The 16,132-nt window shown below is 36.8% G+C and overlaps 1 protein-coding gene across 3 annotated transcripts; it reads left to right on the top strand.

Annotated features, from left to right (window-relative positions):
- Positions 1-9,683: 9,683 nt before the first annotated feature.
- RNF113A (ring finger protein 113A) lies at positions 9,684-16,121 on the top strand. 3 transcript variants are annotated; one of them, XM_083376933.1, is made up of 10 exons: positions 9,684-9,938; positions 10,673-10,749; positions 10,846-10,950; positions 11,357-11,464; positions 11,978-12,087; positions 12,656-12,762; positions 12,874-12,963; positions 13,774-13,867; positions 14,138-14,244; positions 15,933-16,121. In XM_083376933.1, exons 1-10 carry the CDS (start codon positions 9,839-9,841, stop codon positions 16,001-16,003), a joined length of 969 nt encoding a protein of 322 aa, XP_083233059.1. In that variant the 5' UTR covers positions 9,684-9,838; the 3' UTR covers positions 16,004-16,121. The 3 variants fall into 3 exon arrangements, with proteins under 3 accessions (XP_083233059.1, XP_083233061.1, XP_083233060.1); XM_083376935.1 differs by lacking the exon at positions 9,684-9,938 and adding an exon at positions 9,966-10,070; XM_083376934.1 differs by lacking the exon at positions 9,684-9,938 and adding an exon at positions 10,054-10,198.
- Positions 16,122-16,132: the final 11 nt, after the last annotated feature.

The following is a 16,132-nucleotide window of genomic DNA, read 5'->3' as shown; positions in this document are numbered from 1 at the left end:
CCCCTACACTGGGGAACATTCCACTCTTGGAGAAACATTTGACTCCTAGATGGTTTGACTTTGACTCCGTATCAGTTAGGAAGAAGATGTATGCTCTGGCTTACAATTGGAAGTAGTTACATCCAAACCCTAGATAGAAAAACTCCTTGTTTTCTGAAAGTAAAGCTAATCCATGCTGGGAAAAGTAGCCTCAAAATTATCTGACACAATCTCTGATGGATCATCTGGAGGAAGGATCCAAAAATAGCTGAGGCAGAGAGAAATCTGTTTCAGCAACAATTACTTCAAGAAGGATAAGTAAAATTGTCAAACTGGTTATATTGAATATTCATTTTTTCTCTTGATACTAATTCTAAATTTACAAAATGACCTCTTCCTGGAGATACAGATTGTTCCAATCCTGCTGACATTTTATAAAGAAGCTCAAGCTGTTTTATTCTAGCCCATAGATTACATTAATTTAACAGGCAACTCTGGTGATATTATTTTGATTGTTTACACTGAGTTTTTACTTTTCTTTTTGTCTATTGCACTTGACTTTGTTATACCTTATTCAGGGTCTGCTTTGAATGAATGAATGAATGAATCTCAATTCTGTATGCGAAATGAATTTCTCAGAGTTTAGGAAAGGGAATGTTTGCAAAATGTAATAGGGCTGTAATACAGTACCTTTACATTCCTCCCAGATCTGAAAAACAAATAATGATTTTCCCATTGCTTCAAAGTTGGTCAATACGAGGATCAAAGAATCCTTGCCCTAAGAAATTTACCCACAAATTTTGGGGGACACATATCTGCTAAGGGACACACATCTGCAGTTTTCCAGATTATCTAACCTAATCGCTTTTCCTTTCAGTCATTTGGATAATAAGTCTGTAAGAATCTAGCTTCTTGGCTGAATGACAGCTAATGGCTTGACAATATGTGATGATACCTCTAAACAACAGATTCAACCTTTCTGATCTAGCCCAAATTTATAGTATTTCCCCTCCATAGTTTATATGATAGATCCTTTAAGAGGTAATTTTAGTGGCTGTATCTTTATTTGATCCACCATTTATTGTTTTTATCTTTTCACACTTAAAGTAAACATTATTTTTTACATTAATCCCTTTTTCCTTTTCTTAATAATGTTGTTTTTAACATATTCGGTGGTGTTTTTCTGGTTTCCAAATGATGGGTGCTGATTTCTCTAGGCATTTTTGAAAGCCAAAAGGATCCGGAGATGATGTCATACAAATTATTTCTCTTTTCCTTATATTTGCCAGTAAGGCACATAGGTTTTGAAGGTCCTATCTTGTACACCATAATAGGATAGAAGGTTATCACTTACAGACATTGTTCTTAAAGACAGATGATATTAGCAATAACAACTACACACCTACATTAAGGCAGGAATGTAAATCATGGTGTTCAAAAACAAGGAATTCAAAAAAAAAGAGACCTCCAACTAATATACAGTCTGAGTATAGGATTCGTATTTTTTGTCTTATTAAGGATACACACACAAACACACACACATATACACATACATACATACACATACATACATATATGTATACACACACAAAAAAACAACAACACACAATAACATAGAATTCCACCATGTACTATGGTGTTCTATGATCATGCATATTCTTAATGCATATTCTTTGATCAAAACTGATGCAGCTGACCTGGCCAGATAATTTCACTTGTAATTTGTTTCTGGCTATATATAAAATGGGAACACTATTTCTTTTAAAACAAGATGTTTTTTTCTTTCTATTTACTAATGTATATGCATGATGTCAGGTGTATTTAATATTAGACAGGCAGATCTGTATATGGTCAGTGTATTGCATAAGTTATTTTTGATGTGTATTAATCAAATTTTTAAATCTCTTTGATGCATATTTTATCTGTGTAACATCTATAATTAAATATTTATATGCAACTTAGAATCTCCTCAAATAGTTTCCTCTAAATTTTTTTAAAAAAATCCTTCCCATCCTGTGATCTGCTCCAATCTTATATTGTCCAATGGGAAATTTATTTAAGACATTATCTGCGATGATAACAGCATTATAAGTTTAATTCCTCTAGTATTGATTGTTTGACTACTTAAAACCAATAAAAGATTTATAGTTATCATTGTTCTTTTTAATAAATCAATTTATTAGGTATTTATGAGAAGAATGAACTTCCTTAAAGAGGATGCTGCTGATTTCCCTAGTCACACATCTTACACTACTAGCCTTGGAATATAGAAATTATTTCATATTCTTTTTAAAAAAGTTTTTGTTTTCCTGATATGTACCTAAGCTATGGGATTAGTCGCTAGAGCCAATACATTCGTATGAATGAATGAATGAATGAATGAATGAATGAATGAATGAATGAATTGAAATGAAACAATCTAGCCCACACACTGGGGTTAAGGGGAGGACTGCAGGATTAAAATATCCCCTTGAAGATAGGTAGTGGTAGCAGTAACTATCAAGCAGTCTAAATTAAGGGAGGAATTCCTGACATAGTATGAAAACACAAGGGGCTTCTAGGATAGTCTGAGACTTCCAAGCGTATACTCATTGAGCTAAGTCTTCCATTGGATGCTTACTTATTGTCTGTTTGCTTAACTACCATGCAAAAAAGATTGTAAAATCAGATTTGGTCATGTAGTGACTAACTTTATAATTGGTTGTAACTCAAGGACTATCCAAGTGACAAAATTCGTGGACCAGAGGAAAGCTGTGGATATAATTTACTTGGACTTCAGTAAGGCATAAAGATGTTGGTAAATGTAGAAAAAGGTGAGAAGTATAAGAATGAAAGGCAATGTGTAAAGTATTGTAGAAGCTGGTGGAATTAAGAGTGACTTGTAAGGATGAAACATCTATTTAGGTGAAACGTGTAGTATAAACTATTTTTGTTATGTTTCCTTTTCCTATCTCAAACCTTGATTTTCTTTGGCTTACTACTTCTTACTTTTCTATACTCTGCATAATGGTCTTTACACCAAAAGGAATAGTATGATCAGTACAGATAGTCCTTTACTTATAACCATTCATTTAGTGACAATTTGAAGTTACAAAGACTCTGAAAAGTTACTTATGATCATTTTTCACACTAATGACTGCTGCAACATCCCAATGATCACATGATTGAAATTCAGATGTTTGACAAGTAGTTCATATTCTATAGTTCTAGTATCCAAACGTCATATGATCCCCTTTTGTGACCTCCTGACAAACAAAGTCCATGGAGAAGCCAGATTCACTTTACAACTGTGTTACTAACTTAACAACTGCAGTGATTCACTTAACAATGGAGGTAAGGAGGGTTGTAAAATGGGGCAAAACTCAAAAAAGCCTTATCGGTTATTTTTGTTATTGGGGAAAATAACAAATATTTTTCTTAGCAACATAAATTTTGTGCTCAGTTGTGGTCCTAAGTTAATTGTAAGAACCAGCCCCTTCTCCCCAGAATAAAATATTCCACAGAATAAGAAAAGAAGCAGAATCTTCTCAACAAAGGCAGAAAGCAGTCCCCGTCTTTCCTCCACTAAAACAGCCTGCAGCAAAGCTTAAGGAAATAGAGTTTCATTCATAAATTAATATATACAATTTAAAACTAGTCTTGACCAAAGCAATCTTCAAATAGATGGCAGAATAGGCCAGGAACTGAAACTGAATATGCAAACAAGATTAAATCAGGCAAAACACTTGGGATTTACATTTTCCCTTTGCCTTTAAGGAGAGTCATGACCCCACATGCCACAATAGAAAATCTTGCAACAAAAATTAAAATACTATATCTAGTCTAAAGAACATAGAAGGAACACATTTTCATACAATTACCAACACAATAACAAACAACTCAGAAACATATAAAAACTTATTAACTCACAACCCCAACTTGGTAGCTGCCCTCAGAAACATTTGCTGTTGTCATTGCTGTTACTGGGCCAATAAACCTCCTTTCCAATTGCAGCCTACCTCAAACTTATTTTTCTTTTGCTGCCTCTCCATCCTGGCTTGGAATAAGACATAGACCGGATTTAACTTCCAACACAATGATTACTTGTATGCATGCATGCAATATTTTAAAATCATTTAATAATAGCAGTATTTTTATAGAATAGAGCTGGAAGGGATCTTGGAGGTCTTCTAGTGCAGCCCCCTGCTATACCATTTCAGACAAGTGACTGTCTATTCTCTTCTTAAAAACCTTCAGTGATGGAGCACCCATGATTTCTGAAGGCAAGCTGTTCCACTCGTTAATTGTCCTCACTGTTAGGAAGTTTCTCCTTAATTCTAGGTTACTTCTCTCTTTGGTCAGTTTCCAACCATTGTTTCTTGCCCTGCCCTCTGATGCTTTGGAGAATAGTTTGATGCTCTCTTCTTTGTGGCAGCCCCTCAAATACTTTTAGTTTTTAATTTTATTGTATAATTATTTCACATATTTTATAGTTAAAAACAACATGCTAGTAGTATTGCTCTATAGAGATCACATATGATGCTATTATTCTGTCTTAGGCCCAGTACTCTTCAATATTTTCATAAATGATTTAGATGAGGGAATAGAAGGGGAAAGTAGTAATAGTGTATACCTTTTTTAATGAAAATTATCAGCACTTTTGATCAGTGATGTCATCAAAGTAAACAAATCCACGTGGTGGTGAAGCACGGCCTTAATAAAATTTATTCTGCCTCCCCTACAGCAAAAAGACAAGGAATATTAACAGGAATTAAAATGCTCACAAGAGGCAACCAGCCAGGTGGCAAGTAGACTTGTTCAGGCATGTCAGGGCTGCGAATCCGGGCATGCACGTTTGTGTCTGATAGTAAAAAAGGGGAGTTAGGCCTTGTTCGGGACATGCCTGGGCATGTCATACCCAGTGATTCTGGACAGGTGCTAGGCTGAAGGACGTGTCATTGGAAGTACAGGAGAGATTGTACAGGCAGGTCTGAACAGCTAGCGATTTAATTCCAGCAGTCTTTTGAAGATGGCAAATACTGATGGAGATTTGTTTGATGTAAATTTGACCCCCAAAAAGTGTGGGCATAGATTAAGAAAAGGACCTGAGCTATATGGCTTCATTGAAGACAACAAAATTATAAAGCCTTGTTGTTGTAGCTTCTGCAAAACATCAAATGGTAAGTAAATATAAAAATTAAGAAAACAGTATTTTGATTAGTTGAAACAGCTAGACTAATTCTACCTTATTTCCTGTTTTAGAAATGGTGGAATCTCAAAATGTCAGCATGCCTGATTCTGAAAGCGTGTATCATTAAAATATTACACCATTGTTTAATGGGGTGTCTACAATAAGATGAAGACCATGCGGATGGTACCAGTGAAACAGAGCTTATTAACAGCTTATGCTTTAGACTTTCTATGCCTCATGTTCTCTGGGTCATCATCAGTATTTCTGACAAAGTGAATAACTTACATTTCACCTGGGATTCCCTTGGTGAGCTCAAGAGATTCATACATCATATCGAGAAGAACTGTAAACCACTGTCATTAATGTCAAAGATTGAAGCTGAATTGCCATTGTCTCTGAAGAGGTTCATATGTCAGAATGTAACAGAAATTGATTACAAGAAACTGTTAACGCTGTGAAATTTATAATAAAATGTACTTTACAAATCACACGAAAGATGTATTATGTTTTTTCTTTTGCTGGCCCTCTGTTTAACATTGTTAGGTGTTAAACACAGAGATACAATTTAATCAAAGCTCATGTGATATTATCCAATCAGGTTTTCCTGATGAGGCCGGGGGGGGGGGGCAGTTTTGCAAAAGGTGAGAAGAACTCACTAACTCTGATGGGATTAATTTGTGACATCAACAGCCTGTATAAAAGCATGGCCCTTACTGGGACAGTCACGTTTGATGGTTTCTGTCATACCCATACCTCCAGAGCAATTTGATCTGCTAAGAAGAATCTTTTCAGAATGGAAGTTACAAATGTAAGTAGTTTTATGGCTAATTTTTGAAACATTTAGATGCAAAATGGAGTTTGTAACATTCTTGTCTGTTTGCTTGTTTGTCTGACTATTTGTTTTCTTTCACTAGAATGAATTGACAGACTCAGAATGTTACAGACACCATTTTGCATTTTACTATCAGACACAAACATGCATGCCTGGATTTGCAGCACTGACATGCCTGAACAAGTCTACTTGCCACCTGGCTGGTTGCCTCTTTTGAGCATTTTAATTCCTGTTAATATTCCTTGTCTTTTTGCTGTAGGGGGGGCAGAATAAATTTTATTAAGGCCATGCTTCATACGGTTACATGTATATGTGGTTTTGCGGGCTCAATTGAGAAAATATGTGTCTTTAAATTTTTACAAAGGTAAAAACCAACTGCGGGTTTTAAATGGTCCCCCCCTGCATTCGAGAAAATGATTTTAAAACCTCCTAGAAATAAATACCTTTTAGAAAAAGGGGGTTAAATGCAAGCCCTGGCTGTCTTCTAGGGGCTCCTTTTTCCCCAGCTTTTGAGGCACTGATTTTTAAAACTCCACAAAATTAAAAGCATCATTAGGCTAGAATGATTAGAAATAAATAACATTTTTTTATTTCACAGCTCCCCAAAGTAGGGCTTATTTACCAAAAACACAGGCCTCTGTTAATTATTTACTTGATTTAGCTTTTTCTGTTAGTTTTATTTATTTATTTATTTAATTTATTTTATTATATTTGTATACCGCCCTTCTCCCGAAGGACTCAGGGCGGTGAACAGGGCATACATAAAAATACAGAATACAAGAATTAAAGAGAATTAAATAGTAGCCCAGCTAAAACAATCAATAATAATATAAAAATCCCCATTAAAACCCCAACACATCCCCTATCAGGCCAGGCCGGCTTGTTCAAATAGATGGGTCTTCAGACTGTGTCGGAAGGAGCGAAGGTCAGGTGCCATCCGGAGCTCGACTGGCAACTGATTCCATAAAGCCGGAGCGCCCACAGAGAAGGCCCTCCCCCTGGGGGCCACCAGCCGACATTCTCTGACCGGAGGCACCCTGAGGAGGCCCTCTCTGTGGGAACGCACAGGGCGGAGGGAAGTTGACGCCGGCAGCAGTTTTGAATGTCCATAGAATTAGTCTAGGGTTAAGCTAATCATGTACCCAGAGGCTTGACTGCCTTGACTTATTGATGGGGGTTAGGTTCAACAAGCCTTATCTGAAAATAGGGCGGCTAGGGTTACTCTTGCTTATCTTGATGGGCTTAGGCCAACATGTCACTTCCGCTCACCTTATCTGAAAATAGGGCGGTTACTTCTGCATACGGCCATGATCTGCTGATGTAATCACCACCACATGGGTTTGTTTACTTTGATGACATCACTGATCAAAACTGCTGATAATTTTCATTAAAAAAGGTATACACTATTACTACTGGGGAATTCATTAAATTTGCAGATGACACTAAGCTGGTAGGAATAGCCAACACCCTAGAAGACAAGTTCAAGATCCAAAAAGATCTTGATAGACTTGAACAATGGACCCTATCCAATAAAATGAAATTTAATGTGGAGAAAAGCAAAGTTTTAACTTAGGCAAGAAAAATCATAGGAACAAGTACAGATTAGGCAAAACCTGGCTCAAAACCAGTAACTGTGAGAGGCACCTTGGAGTCCTAGTGGATGATCACTTAAATATGAGGCAGCAGTGTCTAGCAACAGCCAAAAAAGCAAATACAATCCTTGGTTACATAAATAGAGGCATAGAATAAAAACATGAGAAATATTAGTACCACTTTATAAAACCTTAGTAAGACTGTATCTAGTTTTGGTCACATTACAAAAAAAAGATGTTGAGACTTTGGAAAAAGTGCAGAGAAGAGCAACTAAGATGATTACAGCCTTGGAGACTAAAAAATATGAAGAATGGTTGCAGAAATTGGGTATGGCTATTTCTAGAGAAAAGGACTGGTGGTGGTGGTGGGACATAATAGCAGTATTCCAGTATTTGAGAAGTTGCCAGGGAGTCAACTTATTTTCCAAAGCACCAAAAGGCAAAAAAAGAAAAGAAACAATGGATGGAAACTAATCAAGGAGTGAAGCAACCTGGAATTAGAGAAACTTTCTAAAATTGAGAAAAAATAACCAGTGGAACAGCTTGCCTTAGAACAGGGGTCTTCAAACTTGGCCCTTTTATGACTTGTGGACTTCAAGTCCCAGAATTCCTTGCCAATCACGCTGGCTGAGGAATTCTGGGAGTTGAAGTCCACAAGTCATAAAAGGGACATGTTTGAAGACCCCTGCTTTAGAACTTGTGGGTGCTCCAACACTGGAGGCTTTTAAGAAGAGACAGCCACTTGTCTGAAATGGTATAGGCCAGGGGTAGGCAACCTTGGCTCTTTTATGACTCTGGGACTTCAACTTACAGAATTCTGGGAGTTGAAGTCCATTAGTCATAAAAGAGCCAAGGTTGCCTACGTCTGGTATAGGCTCTCCTGCTTGAGCAGAGGGTTGGGCTAGAAGAACTCCAAGGCTTCTTCCAGCTCTATTCTGATTAATAATTCTGACTTGATTCTGTAGAGATCTGCAGCTGGGCCAAATGGGGTGGGGACCTTTTCTGTGTCCCATCAAATATCTCAGCAGAATTCAGTATCATAAAATTTGGTAAGATTTTGGACCACCTACAAAGGGAATAATAATAATAATAATAAAATAATAATAAAATAATAATAATAATAATAATAATAATAATAATAATAATAATAATAATAATAATAATAATAATAATAGAGTTGGAAGGGACCTTGGAGGTCTTCTAGTTCAACCCCCTGCTCAGGCAGGAAACCCTATTCCATTTCAGACAAATGGCTGTCCAGTCTCTTCTTAAAAACCTCCAGTGTTGGAGCATTCACCACCTCTGGAGGCAGGTTGTTCCACTGGTTAATTGTTCTAACTGTCAGGAACTTTCTCCTTAGTTCTAGGTTGCTTCTCTCCTTGATTAGTTTCCATCCATTGCTTCTTGTCCTGCCCTCAGGTGCTTTGGAGAATAGCTTGAGTCCCTCCTTTTTGTGGCAGCCCCTGAGATATTGAAACACTGCTATCATGTCACCACTCACCCTTCTCTTCGTTAAACTACATATACCCAATTCCAGCAACCGTTCCTTATATGTTTTAGCCTCCAGTCCCCTAATCATCTTGGTTGCTCTTCTCTGTACTCTTTCCAGTACAGGGGATCAGGAGCACTGTTTGATTCTTTCTGTTCCTTTCTGGGTGAGCGATTCCAGTTGGCTTTGATGGCTTCAGCACTGTAACATCAAGCATGCTGTCTTGGCCTTCTCACCTACACATCTGAAAGTTGCTGAGACAGCTTGCTGAGATTGGGAAATACTGTTCCAGAGCATCTGTAAAATTCTCAGATAAAGAAACATCAAAATAAATTTTCATCTGAGCCTCTTCTGAACTGTTGGAAAAGTTGTTTACTTTATCTTGGGGCTTCTCCTGCATCTTGCCTTGCGCGCAACTGAGATCCTGAGTACAGATCATTCGGACAACCAGTCAGTGGCTGAAATTGCTGTCATTTAGAGATCACGTATGTCCTTACTTGGGGCAGCAGAAACGTTACGTTTTCTGCTTATGTTAAAGAGTGGGACATGCCGTTGCCCAAGGTAGCGAAGGAAAACGGCAGAATCACCAACCCCAAGTGAACTCGGAAGTTTCAAAATGTGCTACTCTAAGAGGTAGATGTCTATAAGGCGTTGCATGACAGCGAAGGATAGAGCGCCGCCTGCCCAGGCGGAAGGGCGGCCCGTACTCGCGGGGAAGAGGAGGGGACGAATCGAGCGCGCTTCGGAGTCCTGCTTCCGTGAAGGATTTGACCACCATGGCAGAGGCTCAGCCAGTTTGTAGCTTCCTCTTCAAAAAGCGTCGCTCCGCGCCCGGGAGGGCCCAACGTAAGAGGCCGAGCAGCGACCAGGAGCCCGGTGAGAAGCACAGCCCGTCACTGCATTCAGTCTCCAAATATATTTGCGGCGGGATAGTGACGCGGCGGGTGGGCCGCGGTCAGCTTGTGCCCTGAAATCTCATGCGAAAGCCACGGATCCTGAACAAATGGAGTAAGAGGTTATGTCGCTTTGGGGATAAGAGTCGTTGTAAAAGCGTTGCCTCGCCTTTCCATGACAACTCGGCATGCATGTCTCTTTCCCCGAAAAAGAAGCAGCTTTCCCGCTGGATCTTCCCAAGGGTACTAGCTCGTCCCTCAATGTATAAACTTGTGGTTTTCTTTCATCCCTGTCATTGCGCTTTTATTATTTGATACTTTGGGTGTGTTAGAGTGGATTGGCAAGATTAGATATCCCAAGCCTTATCAGTTACTTTCCTCCCTTTTAAAATTGGGTAAATCAGTAAAAGATACCATAGTTTTAACTATGTTCCATATGGAAATGCACATTGTATTGTTCTCATTAGTCTTAAATTGCTGTAAAGAGAGTGAACAACTACCCTGGTTGTCTGTTATGGGAATAGAGCAAAAGTACAGTCTCAGGTTGTGGAAAAAAATGTTTGGCTTTGTTTATATGAATTTGAACTTCTTGTAACTGAATATAAGGATCTTTTTGCTAAGAACGAGTTTGGAATCTAGAGAGGCAGCTGCACTCTGCTAGTGTTCCCTGTTTAATATATTATTTTCCAATGCTGTACGATTTCCATCTACTTAAAGGTAGCAGCAGTGATGAAGGCAGCACTGTAGTCAGGAAGGAGAGACGAAAGGAAGTTTCCAATCCCATGATTCAGAAGGTGATGTATACTGACTATCAAGTCTCCCAAGTATATATGGATTGCCTCTTGAATATTTATTGATATGATAGTCTCATTCACTCTCCCGTCTTCCAGACAAAGAAAAGTATGAAGACAAAGACTTCCTATGGGTCAAGCAGTAGCGATGATGATAACAAACCTGGAGGAATTGGAATTGCATATAAATCAACGCGATCTGCGGTATGAATATCCTTAAAATATTGTCAGCTGTAGTAGATTGGTAAGAGTTTTGTTTCCGAACAATTAAACAAGTGCAAGAAAACTTGGGTTAGTGTTAATGGGTTTTCACAAGATCTTTGCTAACATCTGGTGACCATTTTAAAAATTTTGTAACTTGGATGATACATACTTGTACAAAGTGAGATTGCCATTTGGCTTCATTGTTTGAATCAAGAGCATCTCATTTTACTCTTCTTAACTGCTATTAGAATTTTTATTTTTTTAAAAAAGAACTAAATCATGTAACTCTGAAATTTAACTATTCATCTGGTAGAGTGTAGCTTTTTGGTAATAAATTTAATTATGTTAAAAAAAAGCTGAGGTTCATTTTCTTTTCTGGCCTACTAATAGAGTTTTCATATTTCAGAAACCTGTGGGTCCAGAGGACATGGGTGCAACAGCTGTATATGAACTGGACACAGAGAAAGACAAAGATGCCCAAGCCATTTTTGAACGTAGCCAGCAAATACAGAAGGTAGGTATCTAGACAATTGTCTCCATTTTTTCTTTGCTTGAAATCTTTATGTACTGACAAACAAGTAATGGGTAGAAATGTCATACTGGTTATCTGTGTTGATGTTGAATATTTTTTCTTTAGTATTTCTTCTGCCTAGAAGTATACTACCAGGATTTTCAGATGATTTGTGTCGTGTCTGTCATCTCTTTAATCTTGTTTATACTTTTATTTTTATTTCCATTTTTCACTATGTTTCAGTTGTTATTGTTCCGATTTTACCTGGTATCTGTTTGTCTCGTGTGGAAGCCTGAAAGAGATTAATCTCCTTTAATGAGTTGCATAGCAGACAGATAGATCTCTGGACTTGCAGAAAATAGAATGTTTCTTCTTCATCATTTTGAAGCATGCACAGTTCATTTATTTATGATTGATTTAATTTGTATAGCCTATCTCACCTATATGACTCTAGGTCACTCAAAACAGTAGATGATCATATGAATTGCCTTGTCACTGATTTTTTTTTCTGTTCAGGAACTTCAAGGAAAGGAAGATGATAAGATATATCGAGGGATTAATAATTATCAAAAGTATGTAAAGCCAAAAGATACATCCATGGGAAATGCTTCTTCAGGCATGGTAAGGTAAGGAGAAAATGTAATGTTCATTCCAAGAAAAAGCATATGTATTTAGCTACCCAAGAATGCATTTTATGCTATATGAAAATTTGTCAGTTTATTTCATTTTTCTGTCTGCTGATTATTTCTGTTCTCAGTTTGAAATGGACCATGATATCTTAAGAAGTCTTTTATTAACCTGATAGTTTACTTTTAACAGCTTTGTAATATTTGTAAGAATGAGCTTCACATTCTAAGAAGAAGCTTGATATTTCCAGTTTTAAACACATGAATGTAAATGTGAAACCTAGAGATTTCCTGAAAATGTTGCAGAAGGGGCAACCTGCATGACTTTCTAGTATGTTAAACTATGTTGTAAGATGGGAGATCACATTTTTGTGTGTGATGACCCTATTCAAAAGTGTCCTTTTGTCTGAAAAAAGTGAATCTGTGTTGTCAGACTAATTGTTCACCAAACCATTGTAGTCTCCCTCAAATCTTATTACTTTGGTGGCATTTGTGTATTGCTATAGGCGTAACCAATTTTAGCGCTTACAGTCATTTCATCTTTTCTTGTTTTTGTTGTTTATTTCAGGAAGGGACCAATCCGAGCCCCAGAACATCTCAGGGCCACTGTGAGATGGGATTACCAGCCTGATATATGTAAAGACTACAAGGAAACTGGGTTTTGTGGCTTTGGAGGTAAATGAGTTCTTCATATACTTTCTGATTATTTATTGATTTTTATTGATTGATAGCAGAACAGAAATTGTTGACATCATTGTTAAGTGTCCTTTTTTTTCTTCCCTACAGATAGCTGTAAATTTCTGCATGACCGATCAGATTATAAGCATGGGTGGCAAATTGAGCGGGAACTGGATGAGGGACGCTATGGACTTAATGGTGTGAGCAATCAATCCCCTTTCTTCCAGTGTTCAGCAAATGTAACTTATGATGAAAATAATGTCTTTCAAATTCATATGTGATATGACAAATAGCAGATGCAAGATTGGGTTGAGTTGATCAAATATAGGAATGATCTCTGAGAAAAAATGTTTCCTTCTATTGAACACTGGTGTCTGTGTGTGAATGTAATTGTAGAGTTTGAGTATATATGTGCAGTGGGGACTGAAAGTTATATGTGTGCATTCATATTGATTCAAAATGAAAACATTTGGAAGAATCTATGTAGGGCAGATACACATTTCTCATGTTTTAATAGGAACTTTAATAAAAGATTTCAGGTTTTTAAACTCATAATTAAATATAAATTTTGTAGCACAACTGCATAACCATATTAGTACTCTCTGGCATCTTGATGGATTATAATGTTTTCAGAGTATCAATTTTCAGATAACTTCAAGAGCTATGGTCAGCTCTGAACTGTTTTTCTTTGAGCATATGGGCTGCCTTGAATTAGAACAGTTGCCTTACATGTGTAATTTATATCAACTTTTTTGATAGCCTATCATGGCAATAAGAAGTATATTCTCAGCAGAGGACCAATATGTGCCTTCCTTCTTCATGTGAGAATTGTAGGAGGGAATAGAAGCAACTGTCTTGAGTGATTATTTTAGTAAAGTTATTTTTATTCGACTTGTTAACGTTGCCCCTTTTGGCAAGAACAACTCCCTACATGGAGTTGGTAGAAGATAAATCATATATCATTGTACTTAGCAGTACAATTTAGCAGGTACTTTTTCTTTTGTTCAGATGATGAAAATTATGAAGTAAGTAGTGATGAAGATGAACTGCCTTTCAAGTGTTTTATTTGCAGAAACTCCTTCAAGAATCCTGTGGTAACCAAGTAAGATTATCTTTTCGCTTTAATATTGCAGTTTTGAAATTGACATGTCATCACCATCTATACAATCACATGTAAAGAAATACCCTAGTATTTTCATATAATTTACTATCTTAAAAATATTGATGACCCTAAAGAGATCCTGATGCTGTTCTTAAGAAATGTAAATTTAAAGTGACTAAAATGTAAGATTTTCTTGAAAATGAAATAACTCCACCAAAAAATAAAAATGCTAGTTCTCTGCTAACCTGCAATTGTCTTATGTTGTCTTAGGTGTAAGCATTACTTTTGTGAAAATTGTGCCCTACAACATTATCGCAAATCTCAGCGATGTTACGTATGTGACAAACAGACTAATGGCGTCTTCAATCCAGCCAAAGGTATTTAGCCCATATTTCATTTTTAACTAGAGGGGTGGGGAGTGACTTGATTTTATGACTTTTTTATGTCAGACATTAAGAGAGTGCTACAGTTGTTAAGTGAATGCTGCAGTCATTAAGTGAACCTGTGGGGGAATTGTGCAGCTGGTGTCCAAATAGAGTCGGAGATACTGAGATGAAAGAGTTTTATATAAATAAATGTATTTTCAGTAAATAAGATAGGCAAACAGAAGCATCATCAGGTAAATCAACACAGCAGGAACATCATGAGGTAAATCAGAGCGCACATACAACAGTGGGAAACAAGAAAATTCCCCCTTCACTCACATCAACCAATCACAGCTCAGATTCCCTCATGCAGTGACTAGTGTTCTTATTCATAGTCCAGTTCTTCACTGCTCCCGCTTTTCTAACGAGCAATTTTGCTAAAACCTGGAAATAAACACTGGTTTCTGGAAAAAGAGTCATCAATCAGTCATGTGACTACAGACTGCAAACGGCTATAAATGTGGATCAGGTGGCCAATGTTGGAACTTTGAAACTGAGTCATTAGTAGCTTTGAGGGGGAGGAGTCTGTCATAATTTTGTATAGTCACTAAGGGACAAACCTATACAAACAAAATATAAAAATATTTTCTAATTATAGAAATTGTATACTTTATATATTTAACTTTTAGAAGCGTGTATGTACCATATGTAAAATGTATTATCAAAAATTTTGGAAAAAGCCTTCAGATTTCTGTATTTCTCAATCAAGACATAGAAATAGGTTTAGGAGCAGGTTTGCATAGACATTTGCACGAGCACAAGGGACAGATTAATAGGAGAGACCATCTCCACATTCCTTAAAAATAACTCTGGTCACTGACTGTAATAAATGATTTGATGTGATTTATTTCAGTCAGGACACATATTAAAGATAACAAATGCTATTTTCCATACTAAGATACAAGGCAGATAATAGTGAAATTAATTTTGACTCTCAAGTCATGGGTGTCCAGCCTTTTGGCTTGCCTGGGCCATATTGAGTGAAGAATTTTCTTGGGTTACATATAAAATTTATAGTTAATGCATATAAATCATGTTGAAGGTTTATGATCTTATGGAGCCACATTACTAGCTGTCCAGGGCTACATATATCTCAAAGGCTGGACAGTCCTGGTCTAAGTGAACATTAAGTAGTATAGCTAGATGCTGTTCCAAATAATTGCTAAATTGGATAAACCAGCACTTTGGGTTGCTAATGTAGGCAAACTCAATTTTAATAATGTATTTTTATGAATATTTGCTTGAAAGGATCTTTAAAACATTTTTTCCTCTTCTGGGGGAAGAACAGTCCCCACAGGTTCATTATTGTAAACCTATTTGAAAAAGAGGATTAGGAAATACAAAAGCTAGTCTTACTTAAATATCAGCCATACTATTTTAAATGCACATCGCTCTTGAGCTTAAGAGAACTAATTCAATATGAATTTGACTCTTAAGAATGTTAGAATTACATCTCCAAATCTATGGAAAGTCTGCCTAACTCATTCAGTCATTTTTTTTCTGCGTAGGGAATTGTATCAAATACATAAGTTCAGTTTTGTCTCTCATCCTGGGCTGTGTTCAACAGAATATAGAGGAATAATTTGTATGGATCATGTTGTGAAATATTACTTTTTTCATCTTGGATTTTTGTTTTACAGAATTGTTAACAAAACTGGAAAGGCATAAGGCTGAAGAAAGTCTCCCTGAAGATGCTGGAGAGCAAGAATAGCATTTTTAAAAGCATTTTCATGTCTTACATCCTTACATAACGTGATTGCAAAATAAATAATTTATAGAAAAATAAGTTGATCCATCATCCTTTGTGCTTTGACATACATTCCAAACAACTTTACTGACC

Source organism: Vipera ursinii (assembly GCF_947247035.1).
Source record: "Vipera ursinii genome assembly, chromosome: Z".
Lineage (NCBI taxonomy): Eukaryota > Metazoa > Chordata > Lepidosauria > Squamata > Viperidae > Vipera > Vipera ursinii.
This window is presented reverse-complemented; position numbering and strand designations above follow the sequence as displayed.

Coding starts and splice junctions, on each gene's coding strand:
- RNF113A (XM_083376933.1), top strand. CDS start 9,839: ATGGCAGAGGCTCAGCCAGTTTGTAGCTTCCTCTTCAAAAAGCGTCGC. Junction 9,939..10,672: donor GAGCAGCGACCAGGAGCCCG/GTGAGAAGCACA, acceptor ATCTACTTAAAG/GTAGCAGCAGTGATGAAGGC. Junction 10,750..10,845: donor CCAATCCCATGATTCAGAAG/GTGATGTATACT, acceptor CCCGTCTTCCAG/ACAAAGAAAAGTATGAAGAC.